A 10,991-nucleotide genomic window follows, 5' to 3' on the forward strand; every position below is an offset into this window, starting at 1 on the left:
ATGTCCACTTACTAGCTTTCAGTGGTCATTTTTCCAGGTCAAAGGGGCCCAGAGCTGTGAGGCCTGGTGTTAGAAGCCATGGAAGATGGGTCCCCTGAGCTGCCTCTGGAGAGGCAGGAAGCAGGTAAGGACTGCTAGAGGGAGGAGGGCTCCAGGTTGGTGGGACTGGATTGGAGTCCAGAGTCCTGAAATGCTAAAGACCTGTCCACAATGGTAAACAGCATAGGGGTCCTATATTTTCCTTCTGAATATGTCTTTTCTTACAAAAAGTAACTTACGCTCCATCTTTTCAGAAACAGAACTCCATTCTACCTCCCCTGGACTTCTAAGAGCCCTGTGGTCAGCTCCTGCCCACTTCCTGGCACCCCTGCCCAGTGATGGCCCTCCAAGGATAGATCCGAGGCTCCACCATTGCTGAGGTTACAGAGACACAGTGGACTGGGCCAGGGGCCCAGCAGCCTTGTCTGGAAGCAGGATGGGAGCCACCCCAGTCAATCCGCTGTCTTCTTTAGTGTTGGCATCTGGAAAAGAGGCGGGTGGGTCAGGCTGGTGCTAGAGGGCTGGGGAGGGCAGGTCGTGGGTACCCCAGGGGCTAGCGTGCACTGTGAGTCCCCTACCTAGCCTGGCCCTACCACTCAGTCCAGATGGGTGGAGCAGGGTACATTCCCACGCCAGAAGCCTCTGATAATTGACTTAGAGAAATAGTCTCCATTCCAGGGACCCAAAGGTTCACAACCCAAGGACAACCCAGGCTGTTAAGCTTCCCAGGAAGTTCGGGGAAGCTGCTGCTCTTCCTATTACTGACCCCAGAGCAGGGCCTGCCTGGCCTCCCAGTGGCTGAGTTGCAACACTACCCCTGCAGAAGCCTGGCTATCTATTGAGGGGCCCCAAGGTAGCCTGTCGCACCCAGGTCAGTGGGAAGAAGCTGCTCCCCTCCCCTCTGTGGTATCACTCCCCCACTGGCTCCCACAGGTCGCTGGGACTCTGCCTCCACCCCTGGGCTGCTAAGACTCAGGGGTCACAAGTCGGCACTCAGAGGCCTGGCAGGTAGGATATCTATCAGGTCAGGTTCTGTTGACTCCCCAGCAGGGATCCCTAAGTGTGGGAGCCCAGGCAGGACCCCTGGGATGTCCAGGGGCTCCAGGTGAGTGCCCAGCTGAGCCCCAGAGGCTACCCACGCACAGGAAGAAAGCCCTGACTTCCCAGGCCATGGACAACCTCACGTGAGTTTGGAAAAGGTTTAGTAAAGCCAGCACAAGGCCATGGGCCTCTGGCCTCTCTGAGTCGCGGTGCTTAGTACACTCAGGAAGTGCAGCATACCATAGAAACAAAGGAACTTTCTTTTCTTTTTCTTTCTTTCTCTTTTGCTACTGCCCTACCCCTGGAGCCACAGCGCCACTTCCGGGTTTCTAGTGGTTAATTGGAGATAAGAGTCTCACAGCTTTAGTGCTCGGGCTGGCTTTGGACCGTGATCCTCAGACCTCAGCCTCCTGCATAGCTGGCATTGCAGGTGTGAGCCACTGTGCCCAGCTAGAAGCCTTCTACACTGGCCATATGTTGCCTCTAGAACATGTGGAAGGTGGACCATGAAGGCCAGGACCTCAGCTCCGCCCCAGTTACACATTCATATGGAGATAGGTCAAGGTATGGGAGGCATGCAGGCTGCAGGGAAGGATGTGGAGGGGGCATGGCTACCTGGAAGCAATGTCAGGATCCAGGACAGGATCTAGAACTCGGAAGGAACACACAGCCAGTACCACAACCCCAGTGCCACCTGCCTAACCTCGTGTGCTCAGAGGAGTAGGAGTCCAGGATTGGGAGGACGCAAGGAGCAGCAGAGACCCATGGGACAGGAGTTGGTCTGCCGTACAGACAACTCTAACGAGGGGAAGCCCCTGGTCTTAGAACCTCACCCAGGTCCAGCTTGCTGCGCTTCCGTTCAGGCTCTGGGGGAGCTGCCTCAATGGCCCTCTGGGCCTCCGGGTGGGTCTGGAGGAGTGCCTTGGCCAGGGTGGCACGGCCTGGGGCGCCCAGGGACATGATGCAGTGCACGCCCTTGCGCTTGGCCCCAGCCACTTTGGTGCTGTCTTTGGAGGCTGTCAGCAGGACGAGCTTGGAGAATTTCCTGGGCTTCTTGGGGGCTGATGGCAGCACAGCCTTGCCGGGCCCGGGAGGCTCCTGATCTCCATCCTGCTCACTGGCTGCAGGCAAGGGCATTCTGAGCCTGCAGCTTGGCTCTCAGGCCTCACGCAGACCCCCAGAAGTCCGTGGTCCTCGTGAATCTAGCAAGGATGGAGTGGATGGAGTGATTTCACAGGAAAATAGACCGGGAGTTTGGCCTAGTGGTTAAAGTGCTTGCCTAGCATGCATGAAGACCCGGGTTCGATTCCTCGGTACCACATATAGAAAAAAGCCGGAAGTGGTAGAGCTCTAGCCTTGAGAAAGTCCAAGGACAGGCTGAGTATGTAGCCAAGGAGTAGAGTGCTTGCCAAGCATGCAAGAAGTCCTGGGTTCAATTCTTCAGTACCAAATACACAGAAAAAGCCAGAAATGGCCTGTGGCTCACGTGGTAGAGCCACATGGACAGTGTCCCGGCCCTGAATTCAAGGCCCAGGACTGGCAAAAAAAAAAAAAAAAAAAAAAGAGTACAAAAATAACTAAAGCCAAAAGGGCTAGAAACTTAGTTCAAGAAGCGATGGACTTACTCACCTAGCAAGTGCAAAGCACAGAGCCACCAATAAAAAAAAATCCACCAATAATTCTACGTTATACATTTACTCACAAGGTAAATTTTTTTCATTAGTTCATTACTCAGAGAAAAAAGAGAGTCTCTATTTGAATGTGACATACTATCATAAAAGAAAATGAAAGCAAGTGCTAGTGGTTCATACCTGTTAATCCTACCTACTCAAGAGGACAGAAAAGTATGTGAAATAATCTCCACTTGGTTATCAAAAAGCCAGAAGGTATTGCTGTGGCTCCAATGGTAGAGTGCCAGCCTTGAACAAAAAGCCTAAAAGATGGTATCTGAGACTTGATTTTAAGCCCTATGTAACTACCAATACTACTACTATTACACACACACACACACACAGAGGCATTACAAAGGCACAGTAGAGACTTAGAGACCTGGATGGAATGGTGAGACAGTGAGAGACAGAGAGCAGGTCCCTCCTCTATGGTTCTCCCCCATGTGCAGCACAAAAGTGCCCTGAGTCAGGAACAAAAGCCTACAACTTCAGCCCTGTGCCCCAACAATCTCCCAAGCACCACCCTCTCTCACTCTGTCTGGCCCTGGCCTCTGTCAGCTCTGCCTGGGCCTCAGGCACTTACATGAGTGGCCCAGGAATGTTCAGCTGGTGAGAACACCTGGGCTGGGCTGGAGCCATCTCAAAGTCCTCTGCCTGCTGATCATTGAAATAAGAGATGCCAGAATCAGAAAAAATGGCTCCACAGAGCTGGGATCAGGCCCATTAAGTAGGTGATCATAAGTATAACTCCCCCAAATCAAATAATTCCAAACTTACACTGGTTTAAAGAACTGGATAAACTTTCTCCTCCAGGAGGTGGCACTACTTACTCTCTCTGAATTGTCTGTAGGCTTAAGTGACTCCGTTCCAAGAAGAGGGAATGGTAAAAAGAAAGAAAACAGCAACTATACAGGGGAGACAACTCCTCAACCAGGTGATCAAGATCAACACCAGAAGTAACAGGACACCTGCATCTCCAGGGCCCCTCCTGTGACTGCCGGAGAAGGGCCCCTTGGCTCCGGGCTTTTTGCCACACAGTTCAGGTAGACCAAGCATCACAGCACAGCAGGAGCCAGGGACATTATTCCCACACTGACAGGTCTGGGGCTTAAAGTAACCACTGGACTACTTCCAAGTGAAAGAGGGAGGCAGGAGACTGGGAGGGGCATGTGATGATGGTGAGGCCCACAGGTGAGATGTGGCTTTGAACCTTGAGAGGAAGCACCACAAACTGAGGAATACAGAATGCAATCCCACTCACACCTCCATTGTGTGTGCATGTGTGTGTGTGTGTGCGCGCGCGCACGCGCGTGTGCATGTGTGCTGGCAATGGGGCTTGCACTAAGTCATTCTTGTTGACTTTTTCACTCAAAGCTGGTGCTCTAACATTGCGCCATATCTCCACTTTCAGCTTTTTCTCTTTTTCTTTTTGTTGGTCATGGGGCTTGAATGCTGAGTTTTGTTTTATTTTGACTCAAGGCTAGTGCTCTACCACTTGAGCCACAGTGTTCTGCTTTTCAGGTGGTTCATTGGAAATAAAGACTCTCATGGCCTTTCCTGCTCAGGCTGGCTTTGAACTTTGATCCTCAGATCTCAGCTTCCTGAATAGCTAGGATTACAGGAATGAATCACTGGTGCAAGGCTCACTTTCAGCTAGTCGATTGGAGATAAGAGTCTCACAGACTTTCCTGCTCAGGCTGGCTTGGAACAGCAGTCTCCCGTCCCCAGGCCGCGCCCTCAGAGCCCCCGGGCCAGGACCCGCCAGGACCCTGGACGGGGCGGACGCCGCCGGAGGACGGCAGGGGCTCTGGGATTTGGGGGCGTCAGGCCCAGGGTCCGGGCCTTCAGGGAGAGGAGGCAGGAGCCCGGCACGCCCCATCAGGGCCCCCCTCCCCAGCACCAGCCCCCCGGGACTCCGCAGAGCCGGGCGGGGGGGGCCATCCGCGGGACCGGACCCTCCCGCCCGCTGGGGCCCGTCCTCACCGACGGCAGCGGGCCCTCCCTCTCCGGCGACGGAGCCGCGGCGGGTCCCTCGGCCTCGATGCTGGGGGACCCGCCTCGGCTCCGGCCGTCACCTCAGGCTGGGGTCAAGCCGCGAGCATGCGCAGCAGGGCTTCAGAGCCCTTTCCTCGGAAGAGGCCGCTTCTCCGGGGCTTCCCTGAGCGGCGCGGGCCTGGCAGACCGACCAATAGGCGTACGGGGCGGGACCGAGGGGGGCGTGGCGACCCATGATTGGGTGTTGTCGGAAAGGGGCGTTCCCTCGGAGGGACCCGCAGCCTGAGTTCCGGTTTCCGGCGTCCGTGGCGTCCATGAGCCCTTGGCGTCAGCGCAGTCGCCCCTCACCCCGGCCATTGTTCCAGCCTTCTCCCTTTTGACCACCAGACCCCTGTAGTTCTTCAGCAGCACCGTGCTGTGGGTTCGAGGGTGGGTCTGGGCGCGGTTTTGCCAGGGCCCTCCCCTCCCCTCGCCCTAGCACTGGCCGCCGCCCACCAGTGGCCGCCCGAGCGCCGCACGCTGGGCTGAGGCCTGCGGAGCCCGCCAGGAGCGTCGGCCGCCCGGCGTCCCAGACTGGAAGCTGGGAGCAGCCGTGGCCCCCTCTCGGTGCAGAGAGACCCGAGGAAAAGTTCCTAGACCACCCTCCACCCTCGGGGTGAAGATCCTGGCTGCTGGGCGTGCCAGTTTACAGCTCCACCCTTATTTGCTGCACCGTAGTTTTCGCTTCTCAGGAATATCAAAAGTGACCTTTGGAATTTATTTTTTATGTTAATTTAGTGTTGTGGGTCGTGGGGCTTGAACCCAAGGCCTGGGCATTGTCCCTGAGCTCTTCTGCTCAAGACTGCAATGAGTTGAAAAATCCCCAGAGAACAGACCAAGGACTCAAAATCAAATCTTAATTATGAGGTAATTTATTGGTAACAAAATGAATTTTTCAATGGCTATTTATAACTGGTCAGGACTATTCCTAGGTCTCTGGAACCGGGAAGCATCCCTGAGGAACGATAAGCTGGGGTTTTTATTTTCCCAAAATGGGATGGGAGGGTATCATGCATTAAATGGAACCTTTCCAACTCTCCTGTATTATACAAGCTAAGCAAAACACAGAAGCAGACTATCTAGCTGTCAGCAAGATTGCAGGGATGCCAAGCTCACGTCTCAAAATTGGCTGCCCACAAACTATGTCCAATACTTGTTTTTACAAGTTTGTCTAGGTTTTTTTTTTTTTTTTTGCCATGGCTTTCCAGCCTCCTCATGCCTCCTCTCATGCTCAGTGCCTCATTTCAAGACTAGCACCCTACTGCTTTGAGCCACGCCAGTTTTCTGGTGGTTAATTGGAGCTGAGAGCCTTGGATTGTCCTGCCTAGCCTGGCTTCAAACCTCAATCCTCAGATCTCATTCTCCTGAGTAGCTAGGATTACAGGCTTGAACTGTAATCCTTTTGAATTTATTTAATTTTTGCTGGTTGAATTTATTTAATTCTTGAGGATCCAGTGTAAGGCCTTTCCCACTCTAGGTAAGCAGCCTACTGAGCTACACACACTCTCACCTGCTTTTTATTTTTGTGCTGGTGCTGGGGCTTGAACCCTGGGCCTATGTGCTGTCCTCAGCTTTTGTGCTCAAGGCTGTCATCAAGACAGACTTGGGTCTGTCTTTTTGTGTTGTCATTGGGGCACTTTCCTGCCCAAGCTGGCTTTAAACCATGATCCTCAGATCTCAGCCTTTTGTGTAGTTAGGATTTCTGGCATGAGCTACCAGCTCCTGACTTGTTTGTTTCTGTCTTCTTTCTGTGGTGCCGTGGGTTTCATATACTCAAGCTAGCCCTACCCTAAGCTGTTGCCCCAGCCCTCCAGTGAGGGGCATCTATTCAAGACAAAGGGAACAGGAAATGAGGACAGATGGGACAGTGGAGATGTAGATGGAGTATAGAGGCAGACATGGAGACACAGCTCCAGGGATTACAAGCAGATAGGACAAGCCATAAGAGATAAGGAAGCCATTTCCCTAGAGCTTGCAGAGGAAGCCAGACTGCTGACACCCTGATTTTGGTCTTTCTGTCTTCCAGAACTGTGAGAGAACAAACTGTTACTCAAAGCCACCCAATTCATGGTGGCCTTAAAATGGTCTACAGCAAACAGACTGGAGGGCTGTGGTGGAATTTGCTGGAAGCAGGCACTACAGTAGGGGGGATAAGATACAAAGACTGTACTTTCGATTTATACCTTGTAGATCTCTCTTCTGTTGAAATGTTCACAGGGTCTAATTTTTTCTGGCAAGACAATGACTTAATGGCTACCTCCTAGTCCTAGTGGATAAAACGTAGTGAGCAGACTATGATGTCAACACCTCAGGGTGGAGACAGCAGCATGCAGCCTGACCTCTGCCACTCAGACTCAGCAACTTTTAGAAATGTGGGAACAGGTCATATGAATGTAGAAGCAATTTTCTAAAAGCAAAGTACCACAGAAAAAGTTCACATTAGAGAACCATTGTTAAGACTTATGAAAAAGAACCTCGTTTAAAATATTGCCTATTGTGGCTAGGGAAATAGCTCAGTGGCAGGATGCTTGCTTAGTACTCTTCTCTGCTGGGACCCAGATGTTGGACAGCCATGGGTCTGGGGGGACTTTGGGGAAGGGAAGATGTCTATCCTGGGAGGGTTTGGAGGAGGGGTGAGGGCTCCCAGAGAAAGACCCCAGAAGACAGGGTCAGTATATTTAGCCCTAGGAGAGGACTCCAAAGCTCTTAAGGACAAATGGCCTACTTGTAAGGAGGGGAGGAAGCAAGCCCAGGCTGTTCCAGGCACTTGTGCTCAGCTTAAGATCTCCAGAAGAAGCAGGAAGCCCTGGGTTTCAGGTGGTTTTTCATTGTTCCAGAACTTTGCCCTCCCATTAGTCTCTACATTGACTCCTAGTCAAGGAACTGGTCTGGCCCAAGGCCACTCACAGAGCTGTCCTGCAGGCCTTGTAGATGTGGGAGGACTTCCTGGATTCCCCAGAGGCCCCAAGACGGAGCTCCCACTGTGGCCTTTATCACCAAGGAAGCAGAAAAGAGAAACCTCAGGGACTTTGCCTACTTCACAGCCAGTGGCTGGTTTTCTAGGCCAACCAGGGCAAAGGGCTGTCAGGGGTTGGAGGCCTCAGGAGAGACTCACCCAGTATGATAGCTCCAGACCCTGTGGGGTTGGAGGTGAGTGTCAAGGACCCAGACTCCTGCAGTTTGGAGTCTATTCTAGAAAGAAAGAAAGAAACTCAGGCATACAGTAAGTACATCTAATTGTGTTTAATGAAACTTTTAAAAATTTGGAACATGTATCATGTGTTGTCCACGTGTTCTTGAGTCAGCGGCCTTCCCATCACTAGATGCCAGTGCCATCTCTTAATTTTTTTTTTTCCTGTAGGTACTGGGGATTGAATCTGGGGCTTCACACTTGTTAGGCAGCCTTCATCTTGTCCTGAAAAAGAGAAGCAGGTCAGCGGAACCTATGTGCTGAGGGAGGAGCACCACAAGGGCCCCATTCCTAGAGCACACATAACCTGAGCAGTCGCCCCACACCCCCAGACCTTCCATTACTCATGAGAACCTTGGCTCCAGTTCCACCCCAGGCCAGGCTCTGCCATCGAGAGGAAAGCTGCCAGCACTCACCTGCTTCACCACATAGTACGTGGCACCACCAATGATCACCACAGCCACCGCACCTGCAATAAGCCACGCCACAGGTCCCGTGAAGGTTATGGTCGCAGATATCATCTTCAGCGACTGGTAGAAGAAAGATGGGCCCCTGATTCCACTGCTCTATGCCCATCACAGCTCCCTCAGGACACTGGAGCAGGGAAGGTCCCAGTGACCCTGGAGATGGCTCTCTCCAGCTCCAGGGGAAGAACAGCCACCCCCTCCCCCCAATCCCCAGCTGCCCCTCCCTCTGCCCCGGCATTAGATGGCCACTTACCCTTTTATACTTCCCACAGTGCCAGGAGACCCCTCCCTCTGTCCCTGCACCAGGCTGACAGATCAGACTGGAGATAGGAACGCTGGCAGTCCTTAGAGGGGGCTTGTGACTCCTAGGGTCCAGTTCCCTCTGACTGCTCAGCAAGATGCCCAGCAGCCTGGGGTCCTCACCAGGAGGCAGAGCGAGGAAGCCCTGTGGTCCCTGACAGCTGCAGGCTTGGGGACAAGGACATCCCATCTCAGGTGTCCTGGGGCCTCAGCCTATGGGAAAGCAGCTGGATGTCCACCCTTACTGCCCACAGCAGGTCCCTGAGGGTCTTTCATCCTCACCACTGAGATCACAACGCAGGACATCTTCGTGGCAGCAGAATGGTCAGTCCTGCAGGGAGGAAGGTCTGGCTAGGAGACCATGTGCTACCCCAGCCCACCTTCCACATGTCCTCCGAGTGTGGCCTTGGCTTCTGCTGGGCTTGAGGGAGAGTGCTCCAAACCCTCAGGAAGCACAGGGGTCATTTCCCACCAAGGGCTGCTGTCTTGCCCGGGCCCCTTCCTATCCCTCACGTCAATTGCTTGTCTTACACAGGGGTGTCACCAAGCTGCTGTCCACGTGCCTCCCGATTTCTGGAGGATAGTTCTAACAGGAGGCAGCGAGGAAGATGGAGCAGAGGCAGGAGCTCTGTACTCCCACAAGGCCCCAGCTGCCTGTGCTTCTATGGTTGTTCCCTCCTTAAACTACAACCCAGGCTGACTCCTGTCAGGGTCCCTACAGGCTGTGGGGTGGTGACCCCTTTCTTTGGTGTCATCCCCGGGCTTCCTGCTATCTCATTCCTTCAGTCATCTTGGAAAGCAGTATGCCCTCAGAGGGCAGCTCCTCACTGTACCTCCTCTGCACCCCAGTGTCCTCTCACCCAGCATCCTGAGCCTGGCTCTCTGGGCTCAGGTGACACACTGCTGCCACTTCTTATCCTTAGCAGGTCTCCTCTGCTGCCTGCATGCCTGGCCCCCACCTTTGGGTCCTGGGGGTGCTGTACTTAGGCAGAGGACCGGGTGGCAGGAGACCAGGGGTGGGTGTGAAGATAATAGCAGGCTGTCATTTAACACTTTCTCTGCCACTTCTCAGTCCCTCAAATCTCAGGATACCCTAGGGCTGGTCCTGCAAACCCTTGTAGATGCAAGGTCTGATTTTTAAAAATTACCATACATTGCCAGGGCCAGTGGTTCATGCCTATATGCTACTCAGGAGGTTGAGATCTGAGGATCACAATTGAAAGCCAGTCAAGGCAGGAAAGCCCATGAGATTCTTATCCCCAGTTAATCAAAAAAGTTGACATGGCGCTGAGGCTCAAGGTCTAGAGTGCTAGCCTGAAGTGGAAGAAGCTAAGAACCCAGGCCCTAAGCGCATGCCCCTGTTCAAGCACAACAAATGCACAAACTTAGCATGTATTAGCATGCAAGGGGGGAGAAGGTCTCATTCCTATGCCCTTCACCTAGGCTTCCCCTTCACTAAGACCCTTCTTCAGCCTGAACCTCCCACCCCAGGGGCTGCTTGTTCCTGACAAGCCCTGCCCATTTCCAATAATGAGCCATCCAGGAAACCCCTACACTGGAGACATGGTTCTCCATGCTTCTGTGAGCCAGTATTTCCAACCTTACCTTGGCAGGAGATGAGTTCTGTTCAGTTCTAAAAGATCCTCAATCTGGTGCCAGTAGCTGAAAACAGGGTAAGAGTAGCTGCCTCTACCCCACCCATTTCCCTCCCGGAAATAGCCTAAGGACTGGTGTGGTGAATTCTGATCTTGAGTTTCACTTTTGTTATTTTTTCAGCTGCTCTGAAATAATAGCAGATGGACTACTTCCAGTACAAGTAATAAAGTTCCTTAAAGAACCACTTGGGCCATGCACCATGGCTCAGTGCCTGTAATCCTAGCAACACAGGAGGCTGAGATCTGAGGGTCCCCGTTCAAAGCCAGCCCCAGGCGGGAAAGTCAGACATCCCCCCCCCCCCCCCCCCCCCCGTCAGTACCCAAGCTCTGTCTGGAGCTGGCTGGCAGGCCTGCCATGTATACTGCATTGTCCCTCTGGCCTTGCAGGCTGCTACCTGCCCACAGTAATAGGTAGGGTTGGTGAGTGGTTTGGGGGGGAGGGGGATGAGGATTATGGGCCTTGGGGACACACTTGCAGGAAAAAGGACAGTAAGGAGACCCCTCCTCACTGCTTCCTAACTCCATTCAGGGCTGGGGAAGGGGGGTGGTGTCTCCTTTCAGGCAAAGTGGATCCTGGCCTGACCAATGAGACAAG

The 10,991-nt window shown here is 53.3% G+C and overlaps 1 protein-coding gene and 1 long non-coding RNA gene across 3 annotated transcripts; both read right to left on the reverse strand.

Annotated features, from left to right (window-relative positions):
• Positions 1 to 179: 179 nt before the first annotated feature.
• Flywch2 (FLYWCH family member 2) lies at positions 180 to 4,902 on the reverse strand. Of its 2 annotated transcripts, XM_090324738.1 has the most exons (4): positions 3,581 to 3,662; positions 3,334 to 3,407; positions 1,914 to 2,282; positions 180 to 521 (listed from the first exon to the last, which is right to left on the reverse strand). In XM_090324738.1, exons 3-4 carry the CDS (start codon positions 2,215 to 2,217, stop codon positions 421 to 423), a joined length of 405 nt encoding a protein of 134 aa, XP_090180864.1. In that variant the 5' UTR covers positions 2,218 to 2,282; positions 3,334 to 3,407; positions 3,581 to 3,662; the 3' UTR covers positions 180 to 420. The 2 variants fall into 2 exon arrangements, with proteins under 2 accessions (XP_090180864.1, XP_090180863.1); XM_090324737.1 differs by lacking the exons at positions 3,334 to 3,407; positions 3,581 to 3,662 and adding an exon at positions 4,734 to 4,902.
• A 3,110-nt stretch (positions 4,903 to 8,012) lies between these two features.
• On the reverse strand, positions 8,013 to 10,418 carry LOC150042291 (uncharacterized). The gene is made up of 4 exons (XR_016533635.1): positions 10,347 to 10,418; positions 9,024 to 9,072; positions 8,391 to 8,504; positions 8,013 to 8,199 (listed from the first exon to the last, which is right to left on the reverse strand). It is a non-coding gene; the product is annotated as an uncharacterized LOC150042291 (long non-coding RNA).
• Between the last annotated feature and the right edge of the window lie 573 nt (positions 10,419 to 10,991).

This window comes from Megascapheus bottae, chromosome 36 (genome assembly GCF_031878675.1).
Source record: "Megascapheus bottae isolate mThoBot1 chromosome 36, mThoBot2.hap1, whole genome shotgun sequence".
In the NCBI taxonomy this organism is placed as follows: Eukaryota; Metazoa; Chordata; class Mammalia; order Rodentia; family Geomyidae; genus Megascapheus; species Megascapheus bottae.